Source organism: Silurus meridionalis, chromosome 25 (genome assembly GCF_014805685.1).
Source record: "Silurus meridionalis isolate SWU-2019-XX chromosome 25, ASM1480568v1, whole genome shotgun sequence".
Taxonomy (NCBI): Eukaryota; Metazoa; Chordata; class Actinopteri; order Siluriformes; family Siluridae; genus Silurus; species Silurus meridionalis.
The window spans coordinates 2037920-2057500 of record NC_060908.1 but is presented as its reverse complement, the minus strand read 5'-3'; the positions used below and the strand labels follow the sequence as shown (position 1 = coordinate 2057500).

At 39.5% G+C, this 19581-nt stretch overlaps 1 protein-coding gene across 2 annotated transcripts in view; it reads right to left on the bottom strand.

Annotated features, from left to right (window-relative positions):
* Positions 1 to 19581, bottom strand: part of LOC124379039 (astrotactin-2-like) — a 362618-nt gene that overhangs the window by 235037 nt on the left and 108000 nt on the right. For both annotated transcript variants that reach the window (XM_046839046.1, XM_046839047.1), the window contains exon 3: positions 9862 to 10261. In XM_046839046.1, the coding sequence (XP_046695002.1) occupies positions 9862 to 10261 (400 nt within the window). The remainder of the gene's footprint in view (positions 1 to 9861; positions 10262 to 19581) is intronic.

The window sequence follows — 19581 nt, the reverse complement described above, 5'->3', positions numbered from 1 at the left end:
TAGTGTGTGTTTTTAGGGAGAGGTGGAGACAAAAACAAGTTTATTATGTGAGACTCCTTTTAAAAACGTGTGTCCCAGTCCGATATAAAGGAAAGTGCTTTCTGCCCTCTTCCACATACATGAGTTTGCGGATGCTTTTAATTGGATATTAATGCTGTGATTGACAGGGGAAAGTGAGACCAGGCTCCTCCCACCCAAACATCACAGCTAATCAAATATCCCTAATAACGTCATGTTAATCCCTGAAGGAAACAATCCTGCCCCTCCGTCCTGGTCGCTCTCCTCAGGAATGATGAACATGATTGAAAGCTAATTGAGGTCTTTTTCTCCTCACTAACAGAGTAATTGGCAACCTACCACCTCGTTCCTCGACACCTAATTCATCTCCTCCCCTTTGGCCAAAGGCGAAAGCAACCCAGGCATCATTTATTGTCTTGTTTTAAAAGAGTTTCGAACACAGAGCACCGGTGGTTGTGCGTTTGCTATGCGCCTGATTAAATGGGAAGAGAAATAATCTAAAAGAGCTTTTATTGATTTCTTTTATCCTTTTTTTCCCCCGTTTCATTGCAAAGTAGTGAGTGGCCAGTAAAGTAGTGGCCAATATCGTTCAGCTTTCTATTGTCCATGATTGCTTCTGTGAGATATTGACACAATTATACAGACTCTGAGTGCATTTATGAATGATAGTGCTCGACAATCTGTTAAAGCGCCAGGGAAATAAATCCATGATTGCTTTCTAATTAGGCTTGTGCCAGTCTTGTTGGCCAGAATATTCACAAAGTACAAATATCTGGTGATTTTCCAATGTTTACACACTTATTATTTTAGGTCTGAGCAACCTGGGGAACGAAAACAAGAGAGCAAGTGAAAACAAAGCGAAAAAGATACTGATAAATCTGTCATTCTATAACAGATTATTCTCATTAAAGTAGTCTTTCTATCTAATCTATCTATCTATCTATCTATCTATCTATCTATCTATCTATCTATCTATCTATCTATCTATCTATCTATCTATCTATCTATACATACATACATCTCATACATACATATGTTCAGCTCACACATACATATGTATCTATCAACCTATTAATTCACCTATTAACCTATCCATCTATCTATCCACCCATTATATCTATCCATCCATCCATCCATCCATCCATCCATCCATCCATCCATCCATCTTTAAAAAGCTGTCTATTTACTAGTTAGCATATTCATCAATCCGTCCATCCATCCATCCATCCATCCATTCATCCATCCATCCATTTATCTATCTATGTATACAAAGGTATCTATCCACCTATTAATTCATCCATTTAGCAATCTACCTACCTACCCATCCATCTATCCACCCATTATATCTATCCACCTATCCATTCATCCATCCATCCATCCATCCATCCATCCATCCATCTTTAAAAAGCTGTCCGTCTATTTACTAGTTAGCTTATCCATCCATCCATCCATCCATCCATCCATCCATCTATACATATGTATCTATCCACCCATTAATTTATCTTTTAGCAATCTACCTACCCATCCATCTATCCACCCATTATATCTATCTATCAATCTATTTATCGATCTATTTCTGTCCATCCATTCATCCATCCACCAACCCACCCATCCATCCATAGCTCTATCGATTATCTATCCATTTATCCACTTACGTATCTATCTATCTATCTATTCGTCGGAACAAATCGTATATGCATTTTCTTAAAAACGTTAGCAGGCATGATGTAGGAGACAAAGAGAGATGCAGCAAAATTCCAGCAAAAAAAAACACCCCCTGGAAACATAATCTTAGTGAAACCCCAAAGCCGTGAATTATGTAAAAGCTCGTCATTTCCCATTGCATCAGAGTGAACTTCCACAAACCAGGTCACATCTAAACTCTGTCATATCACTTCTAATTTAACTTAAATTGAAATTATAAGGAGCGCACATGTAATAATTCTTCTAGTCTTCCACCCACCCCCTTTGTGGATGGACAGCCTTGGGAACAACGTCCTCCTACACACTTTTTATACTTTGCTTCAGCCGTTTTTAGAAAAAAGTTCTGATGAAGAATAAATCAACCCATCTAGAACAGGTCAGGGGATCTGTAGAAAGCATAGAAAGTGTCTGCGATGAAATACTGGTGAGATGAGACAGGTGGAATTACCCATTACAGAAAAGATTTACAGCATCCACCTTATCTCTAAAACCTGTTATGTGATAGTGTCATGTAGAACTGCCACTGGAACTGGTTCACTCATTTTCCTTGATGGTATCACAGCTGACAGGGTTTAACTGACATCTGAAGCATGTTCAAGTATCCTAACCACTCACACCTACCAAATAAATGCAGCACAGTCCAGTGAACTGAAAGGCTGTGGTGGACGAAGTACACATATCATGTAGTTAAAAGTAAAATGTAGAGATTCAGAAAAAGAGTCTCTTTAAACTTTCACCCATTTGAGTAAAAGTACAAAAGTTTTTGCCTTCAAATGTACTTAAGTATCCAAAGTACTATGATTTATTATAATTATAATGTTCCTATCATTTTTATCACAAGATTCTTTACTCAATCAACTCAGTTTATGTAAAACGACTCGAATGTGACTCTCAGCACACTGATCTATTAATAGAATGATATTAATGACTCAAACACTGATTGATTTCTATTTAAATGATCATGAACCCAAATCCTTCTTTTCAACTACTTCAGAAAAATCATGCAAATAAAACCATGTGTGTTTTTACCAAAAGTATGGCGAGTTTGAGTCTGGAGTTTCTTCAACATTTATTCCTTTCTAAATGTTCTGCTTGATGTTGAACTGATGCTGAACTGTATGTTGGTGATCAGTAGATACACCAAGCGCCGATCAGAACGAGTTTAAAACAGAGCGAGCGCTCGATCCTGATTGGTGACTCGCTGCATGTTTCACCATTTACGTTTTTATCCTCGTTATTAAAAAGGAACGACTGATTTCCGTAAAATGTAGTCGAGTGAAAAAGTAAAATATTTGACTTTGAAATGTGGTGAATTTAAAGTAAAAGTCTCCCCGAATGGAAATACTTCAGTAAAGTGCAGATACGTGAAAAAGCTGAATAAGTACAGTATCAAATTACATCCAAATCATTTCTGTTTAACTCTGCTGTAAGGTTGCAGCTTCTCCAAGGATAATAAGCTTGTGGAATAGTGAACAAAGCGAAATATTTGAAAGGGCCAAGACAATGAGAAAATGCAAATAAACCTCATTTGAAAAACTGAAAACCGTTTGTTGGTCAGATTTGAATCCATCAAAGCCTGGAAGCAATTTCCTGCAACATTTAATCACTATTGCCATTTCAATGATTTCAATACTGTCACTTTATGTTGTGTAGGCCAAACATTATTCACTTCTAGTCACTGATACAAAGTCAGATTAAATGTACAGGTGGTCCCTGAGTAATGCTGGTTCGTCTAAAAAATGGTACAAATACATTGTTGGCTGTTGCAGGACATATTTTTTCAGTGTTTTTGGGGAGTTTCAAAGCCTAATTTTAGCTCTTGTCTTTCTTCTTTTTTTTATCGGCATCACTGGATATAAAATTGTATATTATTTATATCCATGTAGATCTGCCTTCTATGGGTTGTAGAGGAAGATGAATGTAAATGCTGGCTGCACCCCAGGAACCCCGTCACCTTCTCACATACATCACTACCTGACTTTACTAACATCCTTATGGATGAATGAATCTCCTCAAATTTCCACAAAATCTAGTGTAATATTTTCCCAGAAGGTTGAAGGTAACTATAACAGAAGATGGTTTCTAAATGTGAAATGAAATGTTCAAAAAGTAAACCAAAGGTATATCTAATGCTCAGGTGTAGACAAAACTACTGCCCTTCTCGTATACACACAGGGGTAAAATTTCTCATCTTTCTTCAGCATATAAACAATTAGAACGATTTGAAGAAAGGCTACGAGATGGAACCAAGCAATCCAACTTTTGCAGTAAACAGCTAACTAGTAAACTGTTCCAGCCGTTCTTTACTTTTCAGCTGACAGCTAGCAATTAGCAAGGGTTCGGTTTTGTTCAAGCATAGCCATCGGAATTAACCTTCAGCCTTTTTTTATATTAAGCATACTGAATTTGTAAACATTTTTAAGAAGGGCTTCAGGAACTTGTCCTGCGAATGTCTGTAAGAAATATCTTGCTGCACGCTTGGTTATTTATTTATTTATTTATTTATTTATTTATTTATTTATTCTGTGGAATTGAAAAAGATGAGGGAAGCAGTCAGATTTAAAAAAAATAATAAAAAAAATACCATCTTTTCATCATCATCTTAAATCTTTTATGAACCTGTGATCCGGTTACTTCTCCAGATTTAGAAGATAAGGCACAGACAAGGTCACAATCCAAATATTCTGCGATGTGAATTAATTGGAGCGATAATGAATTCACAACGGCCCGGCTCCGAGTGCTCCCGAAGAGCAGGCACGATGCCAAGAGAATCCGCTTAATGATTTATTCAAGGCCATCGCCTGGCTGTTTGTCCACATCACTTAAAGGGATCTTCATCGTTCATCCGTGGGATAAAGGCCAGTGTTATCACCGCAGTCTCCAGACTTCAACAAACGCTGGTTAAACTCGGAGCTGTGCATAATGGAAGCAAACACTGGCCTTCTTTTGTACTTTAACAGCTCAGATATTAAGGTTTTGAAAGGACATAGCAAATAGTTTCATATAAATTGTTGTCAAACACTTTTCGAGGAAGAAAGTGATGATGGAAAATGATCATTATGGATCGTGGATGTGTCTGTTGACACAAGAGGAAAACTGTGGATGTGTTCTTCTAGCTGATCGTCCTTTATCCCGTCATGAAACACTGCAATAGGTATCATTGACATTTACATTTATCCAAAGCAACATACAAAAGTGTTTTCACTTGTCAATTTTCACAATCAATGAACAAATAAACACTGGTTCACTAGATCACTTGTTTACTAGATTACAGCCCAAAACTCTTAAATTATAGCACTTTTTTTAATAAACCAAGACAAAACAAACAGGGGGAAAAAGTGCAAGTTTTTTAGGAAGAAGTAGGTCTTCACCTGTCCCATTCCCATCCCATTCCTTTCCACAGTGCAGAAGATCTGATTGTTTTGATGAGTTTTGACTATCAATTCCACCAGATTTCCACTCAGATGAACAGGTTGTGCTCTTCATCTGCACCATTTGGGAGAATGTATTTCAAAAGAACTCCTGCACAGTTCCAGAAACTCCAAACAATGTCAGGAGGTTGTTCTGGCCCTTAGGGAGGTCAAACAGCTTACTAATATAACCCATCAGTTCCTATCAGATCTGGAAGGGAACTCTGGGAGTATCATATCAATTTGAGATTCCTCTGAATCTGTCAGGAATCACGGGTGAGTGGAAGGGGGACCTGTAAAGAAACAGGCAGAGGGAAAAACACAAGCCAAGAACAGCTGTAGGGCAACAGGGCAACAAAGAGCAGAGCAAAAAACACAAAAACAAAACAAAACAAAAAAAAAAATCCAGAGTCCAAACCGGGAGGCAGAGCAGAACAAGGTTTAGGGTCAGGAACCAGAACAGGCAGGGTGGCAGAGGACTCTCAGGGACTTAGGAATCCAGTGAGATAATCTGGGCGTGAGTAAATATCTTGGGTGTCCTTAAATACTGAGTGGCGCGAAAAAGGCAAGATGGCCATCGACCCGGAATCAGAAGAAACCAGGAAGGTCCTGACAGAATTTTTGCTAATTCTCATTGTATCAAGTGAGATAAAATCCAGAAAAAGAATGCATTAAAAATGCTTGTCTTTTATTATGATTTAAAAAAAATTAAAGAATACATCATTAATTTTTTTTTGCATTTGATTTAATTATTTATCTCCGCCAGGGTATAGACAGTCGGCATGATTGAAAAATCCTGCAGAGTTCATTTCAGTCAATCAAAGCAATGCCAATACGCTCTGCTCACAATTCTAACGCACATGTTTTAGGCCTTAATGGATATCCCAAAGAGTTTCAAAAATCGCCGAGGACATTCATGTATTAAAAAATGATGAAACATAAATAATTCAAAGAGTGCTTCAAACAGGGTCATTCCTGACCAAAGCAAACACAAACCAATTAAAAGACTTCCACGGATATGCCAGCTTCCCTTTCCATCTCTCTCGCAGCTTTATCTAAGATGACACACAGGGCCACCTAGGACCTGATGGCCAAATTGCTTTTGCAGAATTATAAATGCCAGGGTCACATGGTGCAGCCCTGAGAGAGTGCGGAGAGTTTAACTTTTGCCCAGGCATATTTCAAGATCAAGAGTTTTGAACATCACCGTATGTGTTGATAAGGTGCAGTTTGGCCGTTTGAACATCGACCGTTAATATGACCTTTCTAATACTTCTCATCTCGGAAATTGAATTTGCCCCCGAGGTCCCCATTTGAAGCTTTCAGAACCGTTGATCTCTTTTTAGCATGAACCACTTCTAATCACTGAAACCAGTGCTGTTTTATAAGGAAAATGCTTCTTCCTCTGTTTTTGCTTTATCATTCTGTGCACTTTTGCACCAGGGGCTCATAAACCTGGCCCTTAACAAACTTTAGATAAAAAGTGCAGTTAAGTCAAAAATAAACAGACACTAAGCCAGTGATTTCCAATCCTGCTCATTGGGTCCCCTGTGTTTTTAGTGCGATTCGATCATAAAGCAGCAGCCGAAAAGTTTTTTAATAAGAAAAGCTTTCTTTAACTTGATCAGATCATTCAATAAATGCATTATCCTTGTGCTTCACCTCTCAATATTCTCTCCAGTACGTATAAATCCTATCCCTGTTACTGTGTCTGGCTTTACAGTAGTGGATATAAGGAAGTAAATATGGTGGTGTATTATTGGCTGTGCAAGTTCCTGAAAACTAGACCTATTTTTCCTCCCTTGATTAGGGTTTATTCATTTAAATAGAAGTATTCGTACAGCTTGGGGTTGCTCAATGCTAGCATGTTGCCACCTAAGTAATACAACACCGATTCCAAAAAATCAGGACACTAAAAATAAAATGTAAATAAAACAGAATAGAATGAATTGCAAAACATAGATTCATATTCTATTCATTATACTGCAACTGGTCTCAAAAAAGCTGACAGGGCCATGTTTACCACCGTGTACTGCACATTTTCTGTATACATCTGGTAACTGAGGAGACAAGTTGCTGAAGGTTTGAGAGAGAAATTTGCCTTATGTGTTTAACACCATATTCTAGCTGTTCGACGTTTCTAAGTTTCCTTTGTTGTATTTTTCATTTCATCAGCAGTGAACGAAGTAAACAACCATGTACTTGACTTTTCTAAACTTTAAAATAAACTCCAGTAAAAGTGAGTAAAAGTACAAAAGTATTTGCCTTTAAATCTACTTAAGTATCCAAAGTGCTGTGATTTATTATGACTAGAATTTTCCTAGCATCATTTTTGTCGCAAGACACTTTGCTTAATCAACTCAGTTTATGTAAAAAGACTACGTACTCATAAGTTTGAGTTATACGTTTTTTTCTATTATTAGTTCTGCTCTAAATGTTCTGCTTGATGTTGAATTGATGCTGAACTGTATGTTGGTGATCAGTAGATACACCAAGCGCCAATCAAAATGAGTGTAACAGAGCGAACGCTCGATCCTGATTGGTGACTCGCTGCGTGTTTCACCAGTTAAGTTTTAATCCTCATAAAAAAAAAGAAACGACTGACTCAAATATTTGACTTTGAAATGAAGTGAAATCTCCCCAAATGGAAAAATTCAGAAAAAACTTACAGTATACGCGAAAAGGCTACAGTACAGTAACGCATTACATTCACTTCCTTCCTGTTCATCACTGCATTTCATGACGGATCAAATGTTTTTAAATTGTGAAAGGTGGCGACTGCAGGCAAAATGGCCTTATTTTTTCCTTAAAATGGTACATTTCCTAAGTATAAACATTTGTTTTTATGCTATCTTGTGAATAAAATATAAGTTTATGAGATTTGCAAATCATTGCATTCTGTTTTTATTTACATTTATTTACATCTACCATTCCTACACATCAGTGCTGAGGCTTTCTGAACCCTGAAACCACGGGCAGTCAGACTCAGCTTCATTGTGCTCTATTTTGTTGTTTCTCTGTATTTAACTAGTCCATTAAGCTACTGTTATGCTTCGTTTGGGGTTTGTCAGGCAAGTGTGTAGTATATCTTGAATGCGATTCGCTGTTGTGCAATTTGTTCAAGACAATGGCCTTTTCTTGCATAAGGAGATAAAATAGATAATCAAGTAGAAGGCTAAAGGAAGTCTGAAGCTTGATTACAAACCTCTACTGTGCACATAACCCTGGTAGTAATGAAAAACAAAGCATCTCTATCAATATTGAGCTGTTATTCCAAAGTCCTTACAATCAACTCTCTGGCCTTCACAGTCCTCCACTGGGAACCATCTAAACCAGCTCATCAGCAGCATGTCAATGGGGCGCTCTCGCTAGCTCTCTACTCCGTCTGCGTCTCACTTCAGATTCGGGTCAACAGCTATAATTAGCCTCCACTTGGCAGGTAACTTCAAATCCAACTCCCCAGATGCACTCGAATATGCCACGTGTCGCTTTAAATGCCAGTGTTCCAACCATCATTAGCTTTAGTTAAGTGTCAGGATGAACATGATAGAGGACGTTGTATTAGCGCTTTGTTAGGGTTCCTCATTTTTGCATTTCGTGGTCATTATGGACATAAATAAATTCGACAGAATGAACAGATTGAAATCGCAAACTTATGCCCTTTAAAGGTAGCGGAGATAATTTCATTGTGTACACCTTATTTTAAGTTTATTTACACAGGGAAATTTACACCTATTAAGAGTTGGGTTCTGAAAACACAAGGTAATTTTTTTCTAATACCTTTGCACATAATAGACCACACAAGTTCTAAATAGCACTAAATCCTGTAGTGTTTGTAGACCCAAATCTGGATGTACACAGTGGCATCAAAAAGGTTTGGGACTAGCTCTTTTTTATAAAAAATCTACATTTCCACACTATCACCTTCAAAATAGTCCCCTTGCACTGCAATACACTCCAATTCCTACTACTTCTGGAACATGTCCAGGAAGTCTCCTTTTTGAAGCGTGTAAAGCACCTTCACACTGGATTTTCTGAGCGGGATCTTCATCTTCGGAAAAAGAGACGAAGTCCTCAGGAGCCAAATTTGGTGAGTAGGGTGGGTGCGGAAGTGAGATTACGTGGATTGTTTCCCTATGATTATCATGCACAAGTTGGCAAACAGTTTCGACCTTTTCGGTGGTCGAGCTCGCTGAAGCGCTTCCTGATCTCTGTCCGTCTTTCAATGCTCTTGAAGCACACATGCTCAAACGACTCTTTGCAGTATGTCAAACGTCTCTGTGGCAGATTTGCCCAGTTTTAAGTTTGCTCTTTGTTCTAATGATCCATGGTCAATGATGAAATCGCAGACGTGATAACGCACATGGTCAGAATAGCACCAGTTACACCATTAGTCTCGAAACTTTTTGATACCACCTCGGACACAGGTTCTGCCAAACTCAACTTGTTGTTAATGTTAAGACATTCAGAGCTTTACCCTTCAGTAGTTTTTAGAAGCTACCTTGGTATCTTAATCAACTGACTCTGTTTATGTGGGGGGGGTGACAGTTAAAATCAACCCATTCAACACAGCTAAGTGTCTCATAATCATTGCACAGTTAAGCTCATCCTTACCGGACTTCTTGAGCAACTCCACAACACTTCTGCACACCTTTCCTTCTCTCCACAAGGTAATTTGCAGCACAATATACAAAACCAAAAGTGATATTACATCCGAACAGCAACTCACCTCTGTTATCCAGGCTGTGTTTACTATTGGCATCAAATCCTCCTTTTCCCAGACTATCCATGCTGCGAGTGCCCTGGCTGCAGAAGTCCTCGTCCATGTGAATCTTCCCATCCAGGAGCTGTCCAGGCTGCTCGTCATCTTCACAGTCGCAGTCATCCAGGATGGGCGTCTCACGGATGGCCATGCCAATGACCGAGCCGTGCTGGTGGGCACGAGGCGTCCGGAAGCCATCTCTGGACTGCGGTGGTCCGAGCAGGACTGAAGGAATGTAGTGGATCTCGTGGGTGGCCTCAGTGCTGGCGCTTTTTTGTGGAGCCCTGCGGCGCCGGCACCATCGCTGACGAGTGTACAGGACCAGAGTGAAGAGAAGAATGAGGAGGAGGAGAGCGATCAGACCACCCTGAGAAAAAAAAAAGCAGAATAACTGGTTTTAGAACGTGCAGAAGTGCAGAAATCGTGTCCTGCATTATTTTAGATGTACATAATGCCCTGAGAGACAAACAGTGGGAGTGAAAGGAGAGGGATTTATTTGGTCACAATTTTTCTCAATCTCCTTCAATCTCTCCTTCCTCGTTTCCAGGTGAATGTAATACTCAGAGTCACTGAAAGACTAAAATAAATAGTCATTCCATGCCTCAGAGAGACGGAATGCTTTAAATGCTTCAAAAAAACTGAATCCACGTTGAAAGACGAGAACTGAACTCAACTGGAGTCAGTTAACAGACCGTACTAGCCAACAATAAGAGAAGAATGTGAGATGAAAGTGCCTTCGCTGCGACTAGTGCAGCAGAAACACCACCTGAGAATCAGCAACGATTCCAAATTGTGAATCAGACAGATTGAAAAGGGTGATTGAGATACATACATAACGACGAGCATTACATTTTGAAGTAGCGACTCAAACCTGTTCCAGCATTACAATGCAACAGCCATAACATTATGACCACCTGCCTAATATTGTGTTGGTCCCGTATGCTGCTAAAACAGTTCTGATCTGCCGAGCATCAACATTAACTTCTTCAGCAGTTTGAGCTACAGGATCTCATCTGTTGGATTGGACCACATGTACCAGCCTTCACTCCACACGTGCATCAATGAGCTTTGGGCGCCCACAACCCTGTCGCCGGTTCACCACTGTTTTAATAGACACAGACCACTGCTAGACGTCACAATTTGTCAAATTTGTCCAAATTCTTACGCTCACCCATTTTTCCTGCTTCTAACACATCAAATTTGAGGACAAAATATTCTGCCTAATAATTAAATCCACCCATTAACAGGTGCCATGATGAAGAGATCATCAGTGTTCTTCACTTCACCGCTCATAAAGCTATCATGTTAAAATTTTACACCTGATCTGTGTAGTGTAACAGCTTCTTCTTATGGCTGCTTCTATCAGGACTCGCCAGAGTGAATCATTAGTCTCCATATCATCTACATCTGCCTCTTTCAAACTAACCGCCTGCATGTCTTCCCTCACCATGTCCATGAACTTCCTCCTTGGCCTTCCTCTTTCCCTCCATCCTCAGCATTCTTCTACTGATATACTCCATGTCCCTCCTATGCAAATGACCAAACCGTCTCAATCGCACCTCTCTCACCTCATCTCCAAAACCTTGTCTCCCACCTGAGCATCATCTGAAATCGAAGCATCTTGTCGCTCCGCCTCCTGTCGTTTGTCAACTATGAGCATATCGTTCATATAAGTTTCAAATAACACCAAGAATAATAATGATAATAATAATGATATATATATATATATATATATATATATATATATATATATATATATATATATATATATATATATATATATACACTCTCCTGTCATTTATTCCCACATTTATTGATTCTCTGCGCTCAACATTCGGTGACTCGCACCAGTTCATCGGTGAGACGAGTGCTTCCTTCCCTCTCTCTTCTATCCTTCTCCTTCGCATGATATAGGAAAAGGCAAGAGTGAGATTATCAATCACTGATTTAAAAAATTCAATCTTCATGAGCAAAAACAAACCCTTCTCGGATTACAGCTCACGCACTGCCGGCTGTTCATAAATCATAGGCGGGCAGAAGGGTGGCATCGACGGGCGCGCCTCAACCCTGACTCGACACGATCATTAATCTCCCACCGCAGACGCCAAAAATCTACTCTCTTCCAAGTCAAATGCAGAAGAATGGAAGCAGGAGGAGTCATCACTCCTGAGGGTCACGGGGGTCACGCCGTGGAAGCCTCGAACTCCAGGAACGACACTGATGTATGCAAAGAAATGAAATAGTCTGCAAGTGAAGCATGATCAGAAAATTCCCCCCCAAACCTGATTGATTTTGTGTATTCAGACACAGTCAGCATTCGGAATTGATATCAAGCTCGGAAACAACTTCAACATCAGCATTTTGGGTTTTGTTCAAAATAAAAGCTACATCTTTTTTTATTTGCATCCAACGTCAGCTCTGGCCAAAGAATTGAGACTCTTGGTGTTTTACTCAAGGTTTTTATTTATTTTAAAACTTAATTAAGAATAAACAAGCAGTCTAACGAGGGCAGGCTTTAGAGACCATCTGGCAGCGCAGTGATCGGGTTTGAAGAGAAGCCATGACAGAGAACAGCACGGCATAGACAGGCGTAATGACAGAAAACACATCTTGAATCTTGAACTTCTAAAACAGTTTGGCCCGGAGTGAGCATGAATCATCCATCTCATACATTTAAACATGTGAGCAAATAGGAGTGTTAAGTGTGGAGTTTTAGAGGAGTCATGGGGGCGATTTAGCTTTTTGTGTGTGTGTGTTTATAAAAATTGTATGATATAAACAAGGAAATAAAGGCAAGAACTTGATTTTTTATTTATTACCCGTGACCAAGGAGATTCGAAACCCAACCCCGAACTACAGAAGGCGATTTTTTCGCTTCATTGTTTTTGTTATTGTGGTGTAGTACGTGCGAATAAATGCAGTTAACCAAACACAAACAAACACGACCCCCGATTCCAAAAAAACGTTGCCACAATGCGCAAAATGTCAATAAATAAAGGTTTCGCAAAACTTATAAACCCACATTTTATTCAGAATAAAACAACAAAAAATGTTTAACTGTGTCGAAATGTTTAAACTAAAAATATTTACTATTTTAAGGGAAAAAAGTTGTTGTTTATACCCAATCATTTTACTGTCCTGCTGTCACTTAACCTCATTATTTGCAAAATGTTTCTCCAACTGTTTCAATTTAATGACACTTACTTTTTCCAGACTTTTGATGTCCTGTCCCAGCTTTTTTGAGACGTGTTAGAGTAATCAAATGACAATTTCTTTCCCTAAAATGGTACATTTTCCACAATTTAAACTGTTGTTTTCTACAGAATGTTCTATTGTGAAAAAAATGTGGGTTTATGAGATTTGCAAATCATTGCATTGTGTTTTTATATACATTTTACCGAGTTGAAATTTTCCATCACGTATATACAAAGTGGCAGACAGGAGGGATTGTTTAGTTTCCACCTCACACTTTGAGCTTAGTGTCAATTTTTCTACTCGCTACATGCCGGAAACACGATTTGTACTGCGCATGTGCGAAAACTCTTTAACGACAGTCTAGAGATGTGGATTCTTTTGGGTTTTATGTACAGCTTCAAGAATTTCTCTTGGTAGGAGAGAATTCCATACATCAAGGAAGTAAATAACTGATGGATGAAAGGAATGAAGACATTTGTAAAAAAAAAAGTTAACCTGAAAGAAGCATGAAAAATATATAGAACAGTTGAGTAGAACGTGTGTTTAGAAAATTGAACAAAAACACACACAAATATACACATCTGCATTACCCAAATGGGGTCAATTTAATCGATTACTCAATTTAATCAATTGAATAAAAAAATATATATAAATGTATTCCTTCATGTGCTTTACATGGGTTTGGAGAGGAAGATCTGATCTAATCCCTATTGAATATAAATAAATGTGAACACTGAGTGCACTCCATCAGTACCTGAAGAAACACATACCAATCTTATATCCACTGCACGAGTCCCTGTGAACAACCTGTTACTATGGAAATAATAATGTACTGTACAAGAGCCTCATTAACACCTGTGGTTTTACATGCACACAGAAAATGAATCAACATCTCTGGACCAATCAGATTTGAGGATTTAACAGATCTGTAATTTGCCTCTGGTTGTGGTTTTTATTTCTATTATCCCTCAGTCTGTCCATTTTTTATTATATATTTCCCATTCTCAGGTAAGATGTACAGTGAAGTCAATCTCTCTCTCTCTCTCTCTCTTTGTAATAACACTAAAAGAAAATTTGATTTAAGTAATAAAACATCCAGTTAATTGATGCGCTATGGACAAATTGGGTACTAATCAATTCGCTCTGTCCTTTTAAACGTATAACGTATGTGACAATGCAGTTGCTCGGCAACCGACCAATAAACGATGTCAAGAAGAAGACGTACGCGACAAACAATTCACGTTTTAGCATAGTTTGTTTTAATACGTACCGTAGGGTTAAAACGGCAACGGTAATCCGTTCACTTTCAAATCTATGCAAATGACAGTTTGTGTTACAGAAATCTAATCTGAACTTTCTGAACGATCCGTTTCAGAAATATAAAAGGTAGTGGAAAGGTGCGCAAATTTATGACCGTGCAAGAGAAGGCGTGGAACGCGAGCACAAGACCCCGGCTGCTGGAGTTATACCGAGCCCCACCCCCTCCTGATCCACCATCGTGGCCTCGAGCGGAAGAAAATAAAAGCGGGGGAAAAAAACAAGGAAAAGAAAAGTACGACCTCCATTACAGGCGTTATTAATACATAACCTGAAGAATCGAGAAGAAATACAGAACAACGCAGCACTTAAAGGTATGTGTCCTTTCCCCCATGTGAAGTAGCCTGGCCTTCAGACTCTCAAAGTTTGTAAAGAAGCACTAAAGATATAAGAGAAGGAAAAAACAGTGAAGACAGGAAAAAAATTCAAGTTATGCCAAAGTTATTTCTGCACATTTTAATGATTAAATGAATGTAAAAATATTTTTTAAAAATTAAGGCCTATTTCTCTCCACGACAAACTGTAATTCCTGGCAATATCATCATAATGACTGGGAAATGAACCATTCCGAAAATCTAATAAATCCTAAATCCTTACGGATACAAGCGAAGGTGCTTTAGTGATCCCACCTCAATCATCTTCAGCTGATTGCGTTTACGCTGCGAATATCGGACCAGAATTCCATCGGAATCAGCGCAGCAGGTCCACTCGTCCTAACGCTTCTCCCTCCATCCTTCTCTCTCTCACAGCCTGTTTTTCTCTCTGAGCTTCACTTGACCCTCAGGGTGCATGTGGCCGTGGCCTTGCTCTTTCTGAGGGGGTTGAACATTTATTCGGAGTTTGGAAATGATAGATTATCTATGGAAGTATCTATGTTTTCCCCCAGTATGTTTCTGTTCTGTTTCATTTTCTTTATATCCTGTTATTTCTGGATTTTTTGTTGCAGTCATGAGGCATTCAGTATCTATAATTAACTCAAATTAATACAATGTTTTTGTCCAACCGTACATGTCTCAACATTTTTTTTTCCAAAAATAGGACACAATATAAACTTTCTTTCGGCTTCCCCCTTTAGGGGGCGCCACAGCGGACCATCCGCATGTTTGATTTGACACGTTTTTACACTGGATGCCCTTCCTAACGCAACCCTCCCCATTTATCCGGGCTTGGGACCACCACTAAGGTTTGTGCAACCCTAATGGCTGGGGTTGGTTCCCTGACTGGGGATCGAACCCGGGCCACAGTGGTGAGAGCACCGCATCCTAACCACTAGACCACCAGGGAACCCAAAAATAGAACATAATTTAATGCACCTATAAAGCATTACATATATTATTTTAATTATTTAGCCACCAAACGGTCGAATGGGGTTACAATAAACCGTCCTTTTCTTCTGAAGTTTCTCATCTAACACACTCGAATCTGTTTCTCTTTTACGGCATCAGAAGAATTTGTCTGTTTCTGTCCGACAGGCTACTCAGTAGCTCTGGACTACTGCAACTCGCTCCTGGCAGGTGGTCCTCTGAAAAAAAAAGTCTTCTACTGGTACAGAATGCACCCACACAGCTTATTTTCGCCCTTCCTAGGTTCTTCCACACCTCCGGACTTCCACGTTCCTTCCACTGGCTTCCTGTAGGTGTCTACAAAGCCAAAAATGGACCGACATCCCCTCTACGTCTCAGCACATCTCCACGCTTTTTCCAATCCTCAGCCACTGCTCATGCTTCCAGACTCTTCTGTTCAGCTGAGTCTCAACGAGTTTTCACAAAATGCTTATCAATGGGTTCTAAACATTACACTTTGTAAGTTGCTCTGGATAAGTGGATGCATTTGCAATCATATTTCGACGCAGGCTCCGCCCTTTTATGTCTTGATGGCATGCAACAAATCATACACACCTGATTCCAGTTCAGTGATTATTATATACTGTAGCCTCCCCCTTCACAACACTAATTATAAAATTGTATATTTATGTATAAACTGTAATCCCTTTTATGAATAATTAATAAAGAAACATTATAAAATATTCAGGAATTTTGGTTTTATAGGCGAATAATGAGTTCATTATGGCAATTTAAGATTTGAGGATCTCACTAGTATAAATTGTGGCTGATACCCAGAAATACATCCAGCCGGCTTGACCTCGATTTTACTTGCACAGACATTTGGGTTCCAGTGTATTTTATTTTAAAACAGTGACACTGAGTCACAGAGTGTGTAGTGTAACTAACATAGCATGGTGTTGGGGTGGATGTGGGGGTATTAGACAGCAGACTAGATCAGGGTTTGAGCACCAGCTGGGCCTTAGCTGCACCCTCATCTGCCACGTATTAGGAACAATACCCACAATGCCATTCGGCAGGATTACAGTTCAACTGAGTGACACGGACAACTGTGGCGTAGTGACTATTCATGACCTTCCTGATGTGCACATCTATGCTATTTCTGGCTATAAATTTGTACAATTGTTGGAAAAAGAATTCACAATATTTTCAGAAGAAACAGAGCAAACCGATGTGTGTCCTAAACTAATGCAAATGCAGACACGGATATGAGGAGCATTGATGTCTCTCAGGACTGGGATCCTGCAGGTGCAATCCAATCACACCTAAGGGTTCATGGGGGTGCGAGCGAGAGACTAACATGAAAGTATGATGTTGCTCGATGCATTTCAGCTTTGACTCCTTCATCCTTAGTAACTGCCTGGTCAGGGTCACGGTGTAGAAGTAAGGATATTAGCTTGTTTATATTTTTGTAAACAGAACCAAGTTGGTTTGTTCAAGAACATCATAGGTAGGTATAAATAATTTCTAATACCTCCTGTGCACATGTGTATTTGACATTAACTGCAGGTGTTTACAGCTGCTGAGGTTGAAACACTTCCCAAAGCCAGAATTCACCCAACACCCCATTCAATGAGTGCAACGGTTTTGTCTGGTTTGGGTCATGGCCATATTTGGATTATTTTCAAACATAAAGGGGTAAAACAACCTTGAAAATGTAATTTAAATTAGATTTCATCAGACCATCCGACTCTGTATCCATAGATACAGATACCAATAATGGCCTTGTGTGATACAGAGGGTGCATTATATAACCTGATTGCAGAACTCGAGTGGGTAGATGACCTTTATAAACAAATCATGAAATCGTTTCCATATTTTAAATATTTCCTTTTTATTTTTAAAGAACACTTTCTGTCCGTCTCCTACCATCAAACCACGTCTCGGATCCGCCGCGCTCCCTGACTGAGCTGCACAGCTAAAAACATACGATTCCACTCTTCTCGTTCCTACAGTAAGTATTCCGATTGAAATCGTAATCCATATATGACTGCGAGAGCAACTGTACTGCAATTTGTCATGCAATAAGGAATCCAGCAAGAACAAAAGGAAACTTTAATATGCAAGCCGGAGGAAAACGAATGGTCCTACCTCTGCTTTAATGGATGCCAATTGGAAATCCAGGCCTCCTTTCTCATTCTCAGATGGTAATAAGATGCTGGTGGGTTTTTTTTCCCTCTTCCCTTTCCTTTAATGACATCCCATGGTGCTCCTTGTTTGCATGGTAACCAAATATAATAGCCTGATAATCATGCATAGTGGTGAGCTCATTATTGCTTGTTGAAGTCCTAATCTTCTCCTGGCACCTTCTGACTTTATTTGTGCAAATATCTAAAAAATAATAAACAAACTCTCTTACGTCCAGAAAGCTAACCATGATGAGCTGCTATCTATTTAAAAAATCTTTATTTTAAAAAAATGTTTAGGACTGACATACACAAAACACCACACCCCTTTTAGTGCTAATGACTACGCCTCCTTTACATATACTAGCAGGCCTTAATGTGTCGCATCCTTTGCTATAACTAGCAGGTATAAAGGCTAGCATAAAAGTCATGTTTCCTTTACTAAAACTAGCAGGTATAAAGGCTATGCCTCCTTTGCTATAACTAGCAGGTATAAAACCCATGTCTCTTTCACCAAAACTGGCAGGGATAAAGGCCAAACCTTTTCTGTCCAAAGCTAACATTAACAAAGGCCACACCTCCTTTACTGTTTTGACAGAAACAATAGCCACACCTTCTTTACTAAAACTGACAAGCATTAAAAAAAGGCCACACCTCTTATGTGACTGTAGATCCAGTTGTCATTAATGGCCACCCCTGCTTCATTAACACTCCATCTACAGGCTACTACAAGCCACGCCTCCTGATTATTCCATGTTGTTTTCACTGACAAATCCAAATTATAAACTGACACCAAATCATTGGTTCTAATGACTCAATCTTTATAACACATCACTGCAGTTCTGTTTCCTGCATCAGAAATAAAGTGAAGCAGAAATGGATGCAGGAAGGCAGTATGGCTTCATTAGCCTGAGGTAAGAACAAGCTAATCTTAGCAAGGACACATTGAAACCACCTTGGCACGATGTTCCCGCTTTACCTCATGCTAAATGGCTGCTTGTTACGCCAAGCCAGTGATCTTCCGAGTGCAAAAGTGAAAATCACAGAGCGTGCGAGTCGCCTGTAGCCATAACCTCATTTACTCCTAGCGCAAAGCGCAAATTCAGCAGCGGCAATCAACTGCTCCTTCTTTTAGGTCACAGTTCGGAAGAAGTGGAACGAACGAGGCTGCCTTCATGATGAGTAAGTAACTCGGGATTTTCTGACATCGAGGTCACTCGAGAAAGCCAAGTGCTTGTTCTTCTCTGTGGCATTTGAATAGCTTTAAAGGGTTTGTGCTTTGTAAAGGATGTGGAAAAATATAGATAGAAATTGCATTTCTTTTTCTTTACTGTTATTGTGGGCAAAATACAAGAAGGATGAGATGTATTAGCAGTAAGAGACTTTGTACTTTATACCCTGTTTGAGCAGATCTTGGTTTGAAATTGTATGGTCTTCTGTACATCTGGCGTCAGATCGTTCTTTTCGCTAATGCAAAGAGAAAGCTAGAGGAAGTGAAAAATCAGCCACTGGTCCCTGCCTGTGTAGACAAGAATACAGAAATGTATGTCTTGTTTGCGTGCACCGTGTGTGCCCGAGTCTTCTGAACGTAGCTTTCAACACTTGTTAAAATTTCGTCCATCTGGCTGAGCAGAAACGCGTGTAATCTCGGCTGCACCTGTCTGATGCGACTGTTGTTATCCGGAGCGGTGCTGTCAGCAAGCGAG